This window comes from Acanthopagrus latus, chromosome 11 (genome assembly GCF_904848185.1).
Source record: "Acanthopagrus latus isolate v.2019 chromosome 11, fAcaLat1.1, whole genome shotgun sequence".
Classification (NCBI taxonomy): Eukaryota; Metazoa; Chordata; class Actinopteri; order Spariformes; family Sparidae; genus Acanthopagrus; species Acanthopagrus latus.
In genome coordinates this window covers 18952781-18971270 of record NC_051049.1, presented here as the reverse complement: position 1 = coordinate 18971270, position 18490 = coordinate 18952781, and the positions used below count along the sequence as shown (strand labels likewise).

Genomic DNA, 18490 nt, shown 5'->3' with positions numbered 1-18490 from the left:
GCGTGATTTCCTTCTCTCTATCTGCTTTGTTTCCTGGCAGAGGAGTAGGAAGGGAAGACCGTTGGTTGGCTGTGTGGGCCAGATTGTGTGAGGGTGGTGGTGTGTTTGCTGTGTCATGTGGCAGTACACTGCCTCTTCTGTTCATCGTGGCGTGGTGTGGTGCCTCAGCTGCCTGGCGGAAAAAAAAAACAAAAAACAAAAAAAACAGGCTTTTAATGCTACGATTTGTGAGAAGCCGCCATCTGATAATGGTTGATTTTTTTTTTTACTTTTTTTGTGTGTGTGTGTTCAAGGCCTCTGCCAGTAGAGTGGTGAAATACTCTTGAGAAAACTGTGCTGTAGTAAGACTCTCTGACTCTCACTGATTTGTCACGATGTGACGTATGAATGACAATAACTGAAATTCTCTGCCAATCATCATAATTCACCTTTGCAGTCACTCTCCGGAAGAATGTCATTCCTAGCGTAGGAGAGGCAGATTTTTTGCATTTTAGCCATGTATTTTTAAGTTCAGCTGTTTTTCATATGAGGTTGGTCATGTCATTGTTTTCAGCCAATATAGGAGCAAACATGTAAATCATCTGAATTTCAGTCTTAAAAAATGCCCAAAACAGGCCATTTTTCTCCCCCAACATTGCTATGATCTATGTTACATACTTTTTTAGACACACAGAAGTGAAAGCTCAGCTACAGAAAATCCTCTCCATACTTTTTCAAGAACTCTTCATTTATTTGCTATAACAGGTACTCTAGCTCAAACCAAGCTTTGGACACAAATGTATTTATTTTTTGTCTTAAATAACCACCTTTATGGGGCATAATCCCACGGCAGGTAGTCATGAGAAAATTAAGTCATCCAGTGTGACTACAGTGTGACCTAACACAATTTGAACTTTGGCCTTATGGCTTTGGTCAGATGACCGTACAGTAATATGTGTGTGTGCCATTTGCTGCTGCAGTTGTCGCCTGCCGGTGAGGGGGGGAGGAGACAGACTCGGCCCCTCATTAGCTGCATGCACAACGCTGGGTTAAAATGATCTCTTTCATGCTGTGACATTAGAATAAAAGCCACCAACTGAGCAATTGACTGGCCCTCTGAGTCACTGGCCTCAGATCCCTTTCATGAGAATGTGAATAAACTCCAACTGGTTTCCTTGCTCATCATGATCCATGAGATTAAAGTTATTGAATTTTTGGACTTCACCGCTGTTTTTTTTTTTTGTAAAGATATTATCTATTGTGGTATAGATGCCTTTAAGTACAATTTATTAATATAAGTTACATGAGCATTTGTTGTTACTGTCATTCATATTAGAGTAGGCCTAAAACATATAGGTGTCCTTTCATTCAATACAAATCAACTTGTGGGTGTAAAGCAGTATGTAAGCAGTATTAGCAGCTGCCCCACCCTGTGTATCAGGACAGTAATTTTCTCCACAAGATTAAGACTAGTATGTTATGGCATGAGAAAAACGGTTAATCTTTAAACCACCTCGTGTATTTCCCATGTTGTTTACACGTGAAATGGTATATCCACACGTTAATTATTGAAAAAAAGGACCACACCACCACAATAATAACACAGGCCCAACGTTTCTCAATCTCAAAAAGGGGACTGCCCGGGTACCATATAAGGTACTGGGCGGTCGGTGAAAGCCAACTACCCCGTTCTGATTGGACAATCGGTCTGACATGACCGTTATTTCCCCAGTCGTCGCCGGCGCTGATTGGTCGGCTGACTTGGTCCGATTTAGGCTCATTATCTTAATCAGCCGTAGATGAAGTCAGGAGAGAGAGAGTGAGAGAGAGAGAGAGAGAGAGAGAAAAAAAAAGCAGAAGCCAGACAAGAACGGTGGAGTTTGGCGTGGACCGTCGTTTCTACACGAACCGACGACCACTGGCTGAGGGAAGAATGCTTGAAAACAAGAGGGAGAGATTGAAAACCTTTCTCAGGAAGATCGACGAGAAGGCCATCGTGAGAATCAAGCACTTCATGAAAGAGAGGTGAGCGGAATGGATGTGGCTAGCTGAACCGCTATCTGCCGGTGAGCAGCATCAACAGGGTGGATGCTAACGGTTAGATAGCATTTCTTTGATGACACCGACCTGTCCGACATCACTTAATTTGTTTACATCATGGTACGTTAATGTACCTCTTAAAACATAAAGAAGAGATGTTTTTCTGGAACATATTTTAACTGAAATAATGAGACTCAAGGGAAGAGTATGTCTATCAGCCACTGGGTAGCTAGGTGATGCTAGCATACTGGCTATCCGCCTAGCTTAAGATATGCTGGCATTTAAATTTACTTGAGGTAACATTACAGTGATATATTCTGTGACACTTGATTATACTGGAGTGAGGCACTATAAACAGTCATTGGTGATCTCGGTATTCATAATAAAAAAAAAATTCTAGACTAGCTGTTGGGAGCATTTTTGGCATATTGCTGTATTAGCAAAACTAACACTAAAGACTTTAATATTTGAGTCAACTTAGCTGACATTAATCATTCATCAATTAAGCTTTTGACCACCTAAACACCTGACATCAGTGATATAGTTGCTTAGGGACAGACTTGGATAATCTTAACTAAAATGCTTTCTAGTTAAATGTGTTTACCTGTGAGCAGAATGGTAGCCAATTAGATGGGACATGCTTCCTAGAAATACACTCCTCAAAATTAGTTGGGGATATTTTAGTTTTCCAGTTTTTTTTTGTTTTTTTTTAATTTTATTTTGTGAATATCTGTGGTCCTCGAAAACAATGCAACACATTTCATTCATCTTGTATTGCATATTGATGCACACACATACATGCACACATATCCCAATATCCTAACTAATTTTGAATAGTGTATTTGCATGGGTCTTAATTCTCAAATCTGTTTCTATGTTCGCCTTTTCTGTTAAAGTTTTGTACAGATATGTTGCAGGAGATTTGATATCTAGTCTTTTGTTCTTTTTCCCATCGAGCCATTTCCAAGAACACAATGATTGACCCACATTGGCTCTATGAAGTGTGGTGTTACAGTGTGCGTGTGGTTTGTTTGTGCCACATAGCTATATTGGGCAGTGTAAATAAAAAGGCATTACATGTGGTACAGTGGCATAAAGCATGGCTAGTGCAGTTCTGGTTGGTTCTTAATCTCGCCTGGGCCTGCTGCTCAGAAACCATGACTTCATCCACTGGCCTATGTGGGTCAGATTGACATCGCTTTTTGTCCTAACGTCGTGATCATGGATGATCCAGCCTTGTTGGGATCTAGAGCAGACCAGCCTGGCAGAAGCGCTTTAATGAACCACCACATACACTCACACTCTTGTAAACATGTACACACATATTGTGTTCCCCTATATCCCAAGGGAAACACGCACACGCTTGTCACACATGGGATGAGCAAGTGTATGTTTTCTCAGAAAAGTCTATTTTTAGCTCCCATGAGTCGACCACAGGTGGTACATGGTGTTATATAAATGCTCCCTGTTTCTCACTGTCAGTACGCATCGTCCTCTGAGGTTTGCCTTTCACTTTCCTCCCCATAGATAGCCATTTGAGGGGTACAGGAGCCCTGCCAATCAGACTTGGCCTTCTGGTTATCAGTATAGCTATGATGTGTCTCCAGTATGGTATGTGTCAGGATTATCTGTTTCCACAACACACACATACTGTATATGTGGGGCCTCAGTGAGCATTTAACTGTAGATATTTTACCCACTCTGCCTAGTCTATTTCCTCTTCATATATCTATGTAAGAAGTGTTGCAAAGCAGGCAAACAGTTGAAGGTAACACATACAACCTTAACACTGAAAACCTACTCGCTAGCTCATTGTTGGTCTGTTTGCACACAGGTTTGCAATGCCTGCAGTGGCAAAATATGAATAGCCTTGTTTCAATGGGGAAGAACCTGGTATAGCTGTACAGCTTGTTAAGATGGAGGAGCCTGGAATAGGCTGGGTGGGGCAGCTTTGCAGGCGTTCTGCTGGCTCCAGGAAGATGTTCCCAGGACAGAACTGTGGGCAGTGAAGACGTGTAGGTCTAAATTATGAGATGTGGTCCAGGCGTAGAGGAAAAGCTCTAGTTAGAGTATGAAAACCACATCTGCAGGACTGTTTATCGCTTAATGGAAGGTTTCTACTAACCAGCTGGTCACGGTTGAAGTTATGCGTTGCCTCTCTCAGTCTGGTGCTAATGACCACCTCTCTGCCCTTGTCACAGAGCCAGGAAAAAGGTTCTGTTCTTCTTCGCTGTATCACCTTTTGGTACTCGCAGTAGCCTGGTGAATTCCACCTAAAAGTGTTTGCCATTGGTCAGTCTAAATTGAGACACGCAAGGCTTTATGGAAGCTTATCTGAACACTTGTCAGTGTGCTGTTCAGCTTTGAATAGCCGGATAACATCTGATATGGTACCTTCCTGACAGAATGTCCTTTTCTTCATACATAAAAGACTTTGTGTGTATGTATTTTTATAGTGTGTTGAGTTCAAGATAATCCTAGTCTTTTGGAAAGTGGGAGCAGTGTCTTGGCTTCACTGTGTCAAGGTAAAAAAAATAATAAAACAAAGCAGTGCACTCTTCTTAGAAAAGGTTTCACCCTCAGGAGAGTCTTTCTCTACCACTGCATTGCACTTTGTTCCTGCCATCCATACAATGCATCAACAAATTTATTTATTTTTATATTTATTTTGTATCACATGAGATACCATGAACTTTCTGCACTTTTCTAGCACAGTCAAAACATGGTGTGGATACACTGGATCCTTTATCCAGACCTGTTGTGACTAAATTGCTTTTAATTACCAATTAATTTAATTGACATAAACAAATTATCTATTTATGGACTCATGGCCAGAAGGTACTCAGCGGGGAATTACGTATCGGAGAAATCACCTGCTGTTGACTTCTCCTTGATACAAGGATGAACCTTCTTGCTCTCTGTATTTCAGCAGTTCGTCCATGCAACCATCTGACTCCAACAGCATTTTATTGCGGATTAAATTCAAGCGCTCCTTGTACACAGTCGAGTGGCATACTTTTTTAATGACTTTTTTTAAGTCAGGTGGAATTTCTAGCCACACCACACCTCGCCACCTTCTCCCCTGCTCACATGCCTGGTCACTGAATGTACTGAGGCGCCTTGAAGAAAGACTGCCTCTGTCTCAGAGCCTAGCACAGGGGAAGTCGAGGGAGCTGCTGCGTGCACAAGGCCGCATGACTTCCCACTCAAACACATGCACACTTATTCTAAAAATGCATGCACACAGACACACTCTCTGTTCTACTTGGCAAACACACACGCATTCAGTTACAGACTGCAGACTGAGCCCTGGCAGTGCTCCACTGACTGCATGTTATTTTGCCATGACCACTGGCTCACGTCCCTGCCCTTCCTGACTGCTCTATTGATACTCATGCACATGCATGCACGCGCACACATAATGCCTTTCAATCCAACGAATATTTAACATCCTTAACATCACATTTTTTGCAATTATTTCTTTTGCTTCTGGTTATTATTTAAAAACAGTTATCATGCTGTAGGCCAAATGTATCTAAGCCCTGAAGAACAGTGAAATTTATTTTGTTTTGGCATGTTGTGCTAAAACTAGATTAACACAAATTAGGACTCCTAGACACTGTGCTGTGTGGTTTAGTTTGTGAAAGCTTTTTTTTTTTTTTTTTTAAGGTCACATTTTGCTTATTAAAGCACTGCTGTAGCAATCTATTTGCTTTGCACTAAACCGGTTTGGATTGAATTGTGGTAAATCAGCACACGGCTCTCCAGAAGATGGTGCTGTCACACTGTTTGGTTCTGCAGATTCACAGCTGATCATCTAGAGATTTCACATGTAACACAGCCACACATGTGACCCCAGGGCTCGTTTTGTTACGGCAGCAATGTTATCTGTGGGAAAGCTTTACACAAGCATTCTGTAAAGAAGCAATTTTTTTTCTTGAGGGCAACTGGACTGAAGACTGTCTGACGTATTGCTGACGTCCACAGCGCAACTCCTGGGATCATCTGTCTCATCTCGGGACAGCAAATGATAGCATCACAACTCTATACTCAGAGGAGCTCTTCTGGTGACTGGAATGTCCTTTGCTGGAGAATTTGGCTCCCATTTTCATGTTTTTTAATCATTAAAGCTAAGTGTCAGCCCTTGTACGCATTCTTTTTTTTTTTTTTTTGTGCAGTTCAATATCTTAAGACTGTCAGTCCATTATACCACTGCAGTTCAGTTAAAGTTTCGAGCACAGCAAAAGTACCCCATCAAACTGCTAGTAACAATTTTTGTGTATTTAATTTCTTTGTAGAGTTAGTTGTCCAATTTGATGGTAGGAAGACTATTTTTAAACTGCTATCAAACTGCACCGCACCTTCTCAAAAGGATTACGCAAGTTTTAACTGTAGATATAACGTAGAGTGGCGAACACAAGGTAGAATTGCTCATGGAGAAGCAAATACACAGGCGGGGTTTACTGAATTTATTGTGTAATTCAGTGAATGATTATCAACTTTTGGCCGCTTGTCAGGGCAATGATTCATATATTTCCTCTGTTCACACTGAGCTCAACAAAAGAATAGGAACCTCTTGGCATCCCTCTCCTGCTTAAATGTCTTGGGAGATCACCTGTGGTATAGGTGTCAGCATTCATTTGTTTGATTAAGGTAATAGTTGACCACATGGATGTAGATGGGATCAAACCTGTGCCATTCTGATTATGGTGAAATGTTTTTCTAAAACAGTCACAGCTCGGTGATGGCGTGCCTCCTCTAGCTCAACGACAAGAGCTTCAAATTTAAAAAACCCGGCAAGTGGTGTTTAGACTGGAGAGGTAGGGAGTGATATATGGTGGCTAAATTAGGACTGATGTTGCGAGTGTGCTTGGACTTTATCTGTCTGGTTGAGTTTCCTGGATGGTGATGTCATAGGGATAGAAATAGACTATTGATGAGCAGGGGCTCTCAGCTGAAGTTTGTGAATGAATCAAGCACGAGCACATTGCATTAACATATTGAGTGTTATTTCATTATATTCTGAGCTTTTCTGTTTCCCCTCCACTCAAGCACAAGTATTCTCCTGTGTGACAGCCCCATTTACACCATCCAAAAACAGTGAGCTAACTATTGTCATGCACATTGCTGTGGCTACTTTTTAAGCCATCAGTTTGTTGTTATTGAGAATAGGCCATTGAATGTTCTCTAAACTGAGAATAACCTGGCAATGTTTCTCTCACACCCCACATTTCCACTGTAGACCCCCTACTGTTACAGCTGTTTATCCACGGCAACACAGGCTGTGAAATACTCAAAGGACAAAGCTTAGGAGGGCTTGAACCCCCCCAAACCAGTCTTTTTTGTTTCTCTCTTTCCTGCATTGTCTTTCTGGCACTATCTTCATATTAAGCAGTTGGGTGGTTTACAGTGTTGCATTAAAGCAGACCTTTACACCCTTTTGATTTGACCATAGAAGCTCTGGGTCTAAGTACAAAAGTTACAACTGCTGTAATTGCTCATTTGGCTGCCTCAACCGGCAGTGGCTGCAAGCTTTAGTAGATTATGGAAAGCGTGAAGCGAGAACTGTTTTTGAGCATGATGAGAGGGAACAACTTGTCTAACCAGCAGGCTGCTATGGCAAATTCTCAGTGCCCAAAGGAATGGGGAAGGTAAGGTGAGCCAATGTATCTAGTTTCTGATCCCAGCTAGCACTACTCAAACTGTCTCAAATGTGGCAGGCTTAACTTGAGCAACATTGAGTAAATGTTGCCAAAATGTTGGGCTGTGTTTTCTCCCTTAATTGCAAAACTAACCATGTTTTTTGTTTTTTTTTTCTCCTGGCAACCTGTAAAAAAGGGTATTAAGTTTGTTAAACTTCATATCTGTGCTTCTATCATGTGGTCACCTGTCTTGTATCTCTGCCGCAAATGAGTAATCACTTAAGATCAGCAGGCTATTTTCAATAGAGCTTCTGTAAATCCAGGAAAACATGTTTGCATAGTAGTGGTCGATGATCCGAGCTGATGATCTTTGAGACTGTGACAAAGTGATTTCTTCAGTGTGTTAAGATAGTACTTGAACAAATTTAGATAAAGACATTGATCAAGCAAATGTATTTGTCAATAATGTCTATTACATGGAACATGTCATCATGTGAGGTGGCTGTTTGTGCTGTTAGATTTTTTTTTCCCACACTTAGACAAATTGTACTCAGGAGCATGTCCAGATAAAGATGCCTCCACAACCTTGTGCATGTCCATTTAATCCGCCACTAAAGGCAATTTGATATGCCTATACTTGGTTTGGCATGATTTTTGCATTGGTTTTGTCAGGTAATTTGACATTATGCACTAACAATGAAGTATGTCACAGGTCAAAACCTCCCAATGGCCATTACACACACATTACAGGTAGGCCACCTCCTGCTTCGTAAACACAAAGTGGTCATTTTGAAACAGCAGTTTCATGGAGTAAGCAGTTCATTTTATGTTGAGTTTTTTTCCACATTGTAATCTTTTTAAGTGATAACTTTTTTAATAGTGGTAACTGTCACACACGTATTCACCCTTTATTACTTTGGCCTTGAACTCTTTTTAACGCTATCAGGCTGAGTCAATTTAGACAGCCTTGAAATGGAGTTTTCACATGACCATGAATTATATTAAATAGGTCAGATGTTTCTGAACCGTCTAGTATAAAGACCATGGCAGCATTTCCTTAAACCTCTGCAGTAAATGTAATGCACATTAAGTCTTTGTAGCTGAATGTCAGACTGTCCGTGTATTGACATAAACTGCAGAGACATAATGTTAATGAGGGTGCAGCCCTGTAATACAGGGACTTTACTGTACAAATATAAGTAAAATCAAATTTCCAAGCTTCTGTTGGAAAAGTACAACCTTGGGCCTTAAGGTCCTTTTTTATTTTATGGACTGCTCTACAGATATAGAATAAGTCTTTCCGAAACAACTGATAAGTGCTGGTGGCTTCCTGCGTGTTAACAGGAAGCACCTTCACCCATGACCCTGTTAATGGTTACGGTTAGTCCTGAGTAAAGAGAGGAAGTTGTTGAGAAATTCACACAGTTTATAGCCTTTGAATACTGCCTATATTGCCCTGCCACTTTAACCCTCCTCCTGCCTAGTGGAAAATAGTTAGGTGAGCATATTTGTACACAGAGAAAAACATGGTCAACAGTTCTGCACCGATCAGGAATTGGTGCTCACTGTTTGTGGCCTTTGTTTAAACACCATTCACAGTAGCGTGCTTCCCCCCAAAGTGTACCCCCTGCTTTGGATATTTATATTTAATTTACATTAAGTGTGTAATTGTTTGTGTAATTACTGCAAAGAGAGGGAACATGCAAGCAACATCTACATTGAAGATACCAAAATGATGTTTAACTCAACATGGTTAATAACTGAACCTTCAAAAACAGGCTCAAGTTTGATGACACTTCACTTCCACTACTGAACAGGGAAACATGTCTGGAATGGTTGTTAGTAGTTACGTGTTCCTGATCATTTAATTGCCAGCAGTGCTTGCAGTGTAGGCTTGCTGACCTTTATCCCAATTACTCAGGTGAAGAGTTAGAGACATTGTTATGAGATACGGGTTACAAGCAGAGTAAAAAGTTGCACAAACTTCTTTGCTGCTTGAAAAATATAATCAGATCACGAAGTTGGTAGTGCAACAGTTGATGTACTGTAAGTTTTTGAGTCCTCTTTTTCAAATGTCCTTAAAAGTGTTCCTTGAACTTGCACAGTGAGTTGAGGCTGTGCTGGTTTTTTTTTTGGTTTTTTTTTCTATTTCCGTGGTATGATTGCCTGAGAGGAAACTTGGGTTGGCCAGGCTTAGCAGCTCAAAAGTATTTGACTTTCTCATTGCATACTGAGCTGTTTTTAACAACTCTATTATGCTGATTTACCCTTCTAGATCAAATCTCAACAGGACTGGATAGTGTTTGCCAGTGGAAGATTTTATGGGAAGGGCCTTGTTTTCTTAAACATGTCAGTGCCTGTGTAGCGCTCTGTTGATTCTGCATGTGTGTATGTTGGTCTCTTTCATGGTTGTTCGGCTCTGGGGGAGTGGTTGAGTTTGACGTCACGCCTTACATAGTGTCACACCATTCTCTACAAGTGGCTTCCTCTCACGAGCACATTCATACTTGAACACAGCAACAGCCTTTCTGGCAGGATGTGGTGAAGGACTATAACTTAACATTAAGAGGATTTAATCTTTGTTGGGCTTTTTTGAATATCTTGACGTCTTTTATTTTCTAACCCCTCAGCTTTGATGGCTTGAGGCAAGTTGATATAGCTTAAAGAGAATAGGACGTTTCAGGTTTTTTGTTTGTTTTTTTTTCCCTCCTTATAACAAAAGAAAATGCCTACTGTCAGTAGGTATATCAGTTTTCGTTCATCTAAGCGATTTAAATTCACCAGGTAAGGTGATCTTTGTTGTTCTTGAGTGGTTTTGTTTAAACAGAGTTGTTTTCTCACCTGACACGGAGGTTTTTTCAGTGAGCTTGTCTGGCATAGTTTCGTATTTGCCCTGTATCGTCATTGTTTCATATACAGGTTAGAGTCGTGTCAGTGGAAGTGTTAGTCTTTCAATGAATTTTAATGGCTTGGTTTTTCCTGATCATGGCCTTGATGGAGCACATTGGCTGGAGTAAATCCTGCAACTTTCCTTCTAAAACAGTTTGTTATAGTGCAGTTTTATTGTAATGGTACATTTGCTGTGAGTTGTCAGTTTTAGAGCATCAGCCTGTTTTGAAATACTTGTAAAGCAGCCACAGCGTTGACGTAACTCATATCAATCAGACATTCAGGAAAGCAGTTACATTGCCAGCAACTCATGAAGATAAGCTCAGTGTCTGTTAAATTCAGTCCACCCATCATAATTTTTTAAAAATGTATTTCAATAGAAATTGATTGATTTGGTTTATAGTACCTTTTTAAACGATCATTGACAACTCAGTCAAGAGCAATGTTCTTTGAGGCTAGATGATTACACAGTGGACAATCCAGGAGACGGGCCTCTCGTTTGAAAATGTATGTTTTTACAGCGGTTAAGAGTTTAATTAGTGGGTGCAGTTTTTTGTGCTTCTGATATTCATAACGTATTGAAATTGCAAATAACCATGCTGAAACTCCACATGCCCATTGTGTGTTCATGACTATCAATTTTTAAAAATATTTTGCATGATGCTAAATGTTAAATTTTTTTCTTCCTCTTATATCCAGCAGCTACCCAGTAGAGGGCAGTGGTGGTGGGCTGCCAGCCAAAGTGAAGAAAAGCAGGAGTAGCTTAAGCAATGGCAGCATCAAGAAGGTGGAGACAAGGAAAGCGTTGAGCTTGGAGGCAGCCCAGCTTGAGATCCAGCAGCAGCACAAAACCCTCACCAGACAAGTAGCTATCAGGTAAGATAGGAAATGCACAAGGTGCCATTAGATGTCTCTAGCACCTGGAGGAAAATACTCCAAATGTCTAAAGATTTGAAACATCGTTAAATATAATCCTTTACACGTAGTCTGTATGGGAGGAAAATGTTATTTCTGAGTCTTGAAAGGCACATTGATGTAGTAGAGACACGCTTTTATGAACATGTATCACAAGACCTGACCTAGCTCTCAGCTGCTGTGCAGTCGTGACTTACACATGACTGCACAGCCGTTGCAAACTGACTGTGTTCTCACATGATTCAAGTATGTGAGGCAGATTGGTGATATTTGTTGGTTTAAAGAACAAGCGTCATCCCTGGTGCTGCCTACATGACAGTGTGATAACTCATTTTTGGATTGAGGAACTTCAACACTGGCCTATTTAAAATATTAGAATTACAGAGTGGGTGGAGTTAACTCTCCTACATTTTGTTTGTAGGAGTGTTACTGCTTGAAACATGACATCGGTGACCTAACTGGTGACTGAAAACCTAACTGGAAATCAAAAATTAACTCATTCTGTTCCTTTTTATAAAATGATTTATCATCAGATGTTCTCCATGCCCTGGTGTAGGTATAAGCTGTTGCCTGTGAACACAAACTTAGTGAGAAAAATAAGCAAATGTATGACTGCAACTCAACACTGAATTGTTGTCCCATTTGATATAATTTTCTTGTGGTTATGTTTTCAGTTACAATTATATCTTAGATTCATTTGATTCACTATGCAGTCACTTCATCAGAAAGTTCTGTGAGGCTTTAGTCAGTTCTGATTTAAACATAATTACAAAGAATTTCTGTACAATTTTGGACTGCTGACTGGTAAGCTCTAGATACAGTTTTCAATTCTGATGGCCTTCATGCTGTTGAAACTTGATCCTACCTGGCAACTTTAGCAGGTTTCTTAGGCAACTCACAGGGGAATAGTGAGAGTTGTGATTCAAGTGCAGTTACCTTTAAATTGACAGATGTGCTTTTTGTCTCTGCAGGTCAGAGACGTTTGATGTTGACAGCAGAGGCTTTGAGAGGATGGAGAGCACCGGCACACGAAGTGTAAGTCCTATTGTCTCTGCGAATGGGTGTATTTGTTTGCTGCTCTTGACAGCTCACTCTCAGCTTGTTTCTTCATGTGTCCTGATTTGTCTGATTTGTTTGCTTTATTTTAGAGTTTTATGAAGCACAACAAGACATTCCACCAGTTGTTTCCAGACATTCCCAAGAGTGAAGACTTGATACATGGTAGGTTAACAGTACTGAAAGACATAATGAAAGACTTCATGAAAAAAAAAACCCAAGTTGATATGCTTGCACTCCTCTTCTCTCCCAGCATACATCTGTGCCCTGCAAAAGGAAGTGCCCTACCATGGTCGGCTGTACATCACTGACACCAATGCCTGCTTCTACTCCTCAGTTCTGCTTAAGGACACTAAGGTAGATTTCAGCTCCCCCCGGTTTCTCTCTGCTTATTACACCAATAAAGATATTATAATTTTAATCAAATCTAAAACGTTTTTTTTTTTTTCTTTTCTCCATTTATTGCTCTCTTGTAAAGATTGTGAATTGAATCTGAAGCAGACTTTTCTTAACATTGTCTGTTTGTGTCTGTGTCCTCTTGCAGGTAGTAATTCCAGTTTCCTGCATCCACATAGTTAAGAAGCAGAACACAGCTTTGCTGGTTCCCAACGCCTTGTCAATACGCACCACGGAAGGAGACAAGGTCAGTTTCTTACCTTCAGCCCCACACAGCTATCTCACGAAATGTAATTAGGTCATACAGTCTATTCAATAACTAGAGATGGTCAAATGTAAACCTACATAATCACTTTGCGCGAGATGTAATCTAATCAAAGATGGAGTCAGTTTTATGGTTCCAAGTTTGCCAGCAGGGCAGATGACTAATATATTTTCTTTTAATTCCTTCTCATTGTTTAGTACCTGTTTGTGTCGCTGCGGAACAGAGAATCCTGTTTTCAGTTGCTGCGTTCAGTATGTCCTCAGATAGAGGTGAGTTCCAGTCAGAAGCAGAAACCCTGCTATTGTAATCATGTCGACTAAGTACATGGTTGGAGCATGCAGTCTATCAAATCAATTAATCTGTACTAGGGTCAAAATGAGGTGGTCAAGGTGAAAGTTGAGACATTTTTACCGTGTAAAATCTAAACATTCTCCCCTGTTACAGGATGGCAGCACAAACAGCAGCCCTGTCTTGTCCTCAGCTGAGAACAGCTTCATTAAGAGCAAACTTGTGGTAAGAGCTTTTTGTTTAAAATGTCATTGAGCACATTATGTCCCTATTTCCAAATATTACAGGATTTTTTTTTAATCATAGGATAGACAAGTGTATAATTTTCATTGCTTTCTTATCTTGACAGAACACCAGCCAGTCCAGTTTGGATGACAGCTTCGACCAATTGGATTGTTCCGAGTCACAATCTGTACAAGAACCACCTCTGTACAGACCACAGAGAGGTGAGAGGTCTATATTCATTGTTTAAATCCTTCACATGATGTTGGAGAGTTGAGAGTATTGCTAATCCTCAGATGCCAATAGCTGCTGACAGTTTGTTTTTGTTCTTATCTCAGTTCTTACCATTTGACACATAAAATCCAAGGTAGAATAGCAGACTAACAATGATTTCTTTTCCTTTTTCAGAAGCAGTGCCTAATGTGACTGGCTCAGCTTTCAGGAGCCTGCACATGCAGCAAAGCGATAGCTCGTCCTCAGAGGAGCTGTCAGTATCAGGTAAGACAACGATTAGTTATCCGCTCAGGCCTGGAAATCTCTTGGCTGTGGGTTGGTGTTTAGTTATCAAAGTGACTACTAGTGTAGACAACTGGTCATCATTCTTGGCACTTTGGTGGCTTGAAATAAAACGTGGCTGGTGTTTGATACCTAGATAGATGCTAGCAAATATCAATTGAGAGAAACCCATTATTTCCTCTTTGATCATAATGGTTTTGATATTCAGATGAGGTGTGCTCATAGCTTCATTTAGCATCTCACTCTGTAATAATCTAGTAGATGATTACAAGTAAAAACTTGTCTTGGTATTCATGCCTTGTTTGCATTTCCTTTTCCAGATTCTGGTGGATCGTGGGTTTGGAATGTGACAGAAAAGGCCAAGTCCCTGCTGGTTCAGAGAGAGGCCAGCACCCTCAACACTCTACTCTTCATTTACTTGATTTTGTGAGTACCATTTCTTCTCTGTAGTATCTTCTGTCTCCTCCTCTCTTCTCTTTTTTTAATAGATTGCCTCATCTTCCCTTGTGCAACTTCGACATGCAGATTTAGATTACCACTTTGTTTTAAAATGGCTTAAGAATTTCAGAAACCTGTCCAGTAAAAGTAACAAATTAGGTGATCTTATAGAATGTCATTACATCGTGGAAAATTAAAATGTAACAACTTTTTTGTTTTTACAAACCAGTATTTGAATGCAAACAAAAGATGCATACAGCATTCCCTAAAACTGTATTTAAACCCTTTTATTCAGTTATGAACTAACTCCAAAAATACGTCTTAATTTAGTATTTGGCTATCATTGGTTGTGAAATCATTCATACTAATGACAGTGGATAAGTGGGCAGTGAATTTGACTTGTCATATTTTTTTGTATGTTTCAGGGTTGTGCTGCTGCTGCTGTCTTCCGGCTACATTGGTTTACGTATCGTGGCGCTGGAAGAACAGCTGACATCCCTAGGGGCGCTGCCCGAGTTCACCTTACAGAGCGGGTAAGAAGTCTCTTTCAATTTCACTCCTTTATTGTTCCGGGCCATCTGTCTCTGAATGTCTGGGGCTGGTTGCAATTGAGATGGTAAACTTCGAGTCTCTAGTTCACATGTATCTGTACCAATAAAGGCACATTTAGTAAAGCCAGCCTTATTTGCTATTTAGATATAGCACAAAGCAGCAGATATAAGCAGAGAGTGAAGTCAGACTCCCTCTGTCGTGTAATCTGAGCTACTCTGTTATCTGTTTTCTTAGCTGGGCCAGCTGTGCGTGCATGTTAGTCCATGTGACCAATTGTGGAGGAAGATGTTAGATAGTTGAATGTCATTCTCAAATTGTCACGTACTTACGCCTTGGGTCGGTACCATGCCAGCAAACTATAGTGTCAGTATTTGACGAACGTGGAATGGAATCAATGATCACGTTTATTCCAGAATCTCTGACTGCACCTTAAGGGAGAGAGAAGATACAGGACGGACCTGTTTCTCCAGTCGTTCTTTGTTTTCTGTGACAAACTAATCCTTTGATTCACAAGGGTCTAAACAAAATAAATGTGTTTTGGTTTTATTTGTCACCCCGACACATGCAGGGTCACACCAATTAAGTGTACACAACTGTTGTTTTTTTGCAGGATATACTTATCTTACTTACTTAGTTATTTAATCTGGTGTTTACTCTGTTGTACAACTGGCTTGGTTCTCTTTCAAGGAAACGTGGTAGATTAATTCTTGTAATAGATGTTGCCTCACTGCCAAGTAACTAAATACTTGTGTATTTATTTCCTCTTTTTATATGCAGCTCTCAACTGGTTCCCTCCTGTCTCTCCATAGGTATACCCAGGACACATAACACTCGGTGACTGAAGGAGAGAATGGCTGACTCATGACTGGAGGATTACTTCGGCCTCTTCCAGGAGAAACTTCATGTACTCAGACTGTGCTCCCAACATGGCCTCTGCTGTTGGCCAGAGGAAAAATGGCCAACCTGTGCAATTTCAAAGACAACTTGTTAACTTGAAGGGCTATACTCTCTCTTAGTGCAGTATGACAAACGGACATGCCACGACGTAGTCACACAGAGCCGAGCCAAAATGCATACACACACTGCCTGGTTGCAGAGTGTCTGTCAATGAAACCAAAGCCAAATGGCTCTAATGTATGTGTGCCACACTAGCCAAGTCGACGGGCACTTTCCCGACAGAACTTGTTCCACGTCTGTGAACTCGCATTGTTCATCGTCCTTCATACACATACTCCTCTCCCTGAGCATGCAGTCTGAATAGGGCTACACCAATCAGCATTAGCCTGCTGTAGTGCTTATTATTGCACCTCAACACCTGAGACGTAGTGCTATGCATAGCCAAAGATGCATACTGTGCACATCTTGAGCATGAGTGCACGGAGATGACTTTTACATGATTTTCTAACTCTTCTTATTTACCCTTCCATCTCTCAGTGTATGTACAAATCAGTCTTTGTCCTTAAACTGAGCAACTGCCGGGTACTTCTCTTCAACTGGTTCTTAATCAGCTGTGGGTTGACATGATGATGGCGGAAATCTCAAAATCAGATCAGCCCATGGAGGCTTGAGACTCTCCAGATGGTCTTATCCTTTCTCTCTTTCTCCAACCAGCAATGATTGCAGTATTACTTTCCTCGTCTTTGGCGTGACTTAAATCAGTTTAATGATCAATGCTCAGAGGTTATTGTTCCCTGCAGTCTCAACTGGATAAATGCATCATCAATGCACAAGTATTTAGTACAATAGGACATGGGGAGGTTATGTCTTAGGCATCAATGTGTTTTTGTGTACTTTTCTACGACCTTGGTCTTCAAGAGTAGATTTAAAACCTGTCTGATGTACCGTCTGCCAGGACACATAGTGTTAACAAACCTCTCTCTCTTTGCCAGGCCTCCCAAGGACCAAGTGGCATTTCTAGCATTTTCAGGTTATTTCAAGTAGCATCAATAATGTATTTCTAACACTCATGCATGTGTCTGCAATACCGACACTTGACTGATACTGTATACACATTCTCACTCTTGTCACACAAAGAGGAGAGTGTCAGGTCCAAGGTTTCAATAGCCAGAACAAGTGGTCCCAACAAAAAATTCAATATGCAACAAATTATTATGCATGGCAAAATGTAATTTATCTTTTTGTGCTGTTTTTAAATGGAGCTTGTCATCGTGGCGAGGAAATTGTGTAAGAAACAAAAGGAAAAAAAAAAGTAAAATGTGAGGGGGGGATAAGTAATGGCTCAAGCGAGCGAGCGCACTTTAAAGAATGTGTGGTGCCTGTCACAGTCCAAGACACCGTGTTTTGGATTGAGAAAAAATGGCAAAGCTAGCGTTCTGTGGTATCTGATGGTGCTAAGACCTTTTTATTAAAAAATTGTTTTCACTCAGGGGTGGTGGGCACTACCTGCCATGTGGTTTTAGGTCGTCATCTTTTCCTTTGTCATTTCAAAGTGCTTGTGATGGGGTTCACATTCTGTACAATCTTGGCTTTGGTGATTTCTCAAATGTCCCTTTTCAAACTAACCTGACGATGCATATCCACATCTCAATGAGTTAGCATCCCCCTTGTTGTGGATCTCTTCTTGACGAGATGAACCAAGTGGGTTTACTTTTGCTACATCCTGCTTAAATACGGTCATTCTCCTGTCAAGCCAAGGTTTTTGTCAACCTGCCATACTGTCAGTTCTCCTAACCCCCCACCAGGGGGCAGCACACACACATCCACTGTCCTTGAATGGACTTGATGCAAGAAACTGAATGGTGAGGGCAGTATTTGTGTGGTTTTGCACTATTCGAAGTGTTGTAAATAATTTTGTATCAATTGTTAATGTCCTTAATTCTACTATGGTCCTATATATATATATTTATTTGCATTCTGTGTAATTCAAAGTTGTCTCTGTGAGATGGCTTTGCTATTGTTCAAAATAAATCAAATGTTGCGAAGTAAATGTTTCGTTTACTTGCTGTCATTTACTCTTCCCATACATGAATTGATGAAATGGATGGAGAATGAACTTGATCAGTTAAAGATTGGGAGTGGCACAGCTAAACTGTAGACAAACCTGTTGGACTGTTTGGTGCCTAATTTGATGGATTTAGAGAGCATTAAATGTCAAATGTCACTTAAGTAAAAGTTTAAGCAGGAAAACATCACTGTAACTAACACTTATGATTATTTTCATTAAGGCTTAGTTTGTAGATTACTTTTCTATTAAACAATTTGCTTATTTTGTTTGGAAAAATACTGAAAGTAGGGAGAAATGTAACAAATACAAATCCTAATGTGTAAATAC

General features: G+C 40.5%; 1 protein-coding gene across 5 annotated transcripts; it reads left to right on the top strand.

Annotated features, from left to right (window-relative positions):
• Nucleotides 1–1748: 1748 nt before the first annotated feature.
• Nucleotides 1749–18145, top strand: si:zfos-943e10.1 (GRAM domain-containing protein 2B). Of its 5 annotated transcripts, none has more exons than XM_037115093.1 (13): nucleotides 1749–2004; nucleotides 11253–11426; nucleotides 12437–12500; nucleotides 12614–12686; nucleotides 12775–12878; nucleotides 13066–13164; nucleotides 13380–13451; nucleotides 13627–13695; nucleotides 13820–13916; nucleotides 14101–14190; nucleotides 14529–14634; nucleotides 15072–15179; nucleotides 16008–18145. In XM_037115093.1, exons 1-13 carry the CDS (start codon nucleotides 1913–1915, stop codon nucleotides 16024–16026), a joined length of 1167 nt encoding a protein of 388 aa, XP_036970988.1. In that variant the 5' UTR covers nucleotides 1749–1912; the 3' UTR covers nucleotides 16027–18145. The 5 variants fall into 5 exon arrangements, with proteins under 5 accessions (XP_036970988.1, XP_036970987.1, XP_036970986.1 ...); XM_037115092.1 differs by having other exon boundaries at nucleotides 1751–2004; nucleotides 11250–11426; XM_037115091.1 differs by lacking the exon at nucleotides 1749–2004 and adding an exon at nucleotides 7517–7670 and having other exon boundaries at nucleotides 11250–11426.
• Nucleotides 18146–18490: the final 345 nt, after the last annotated feature.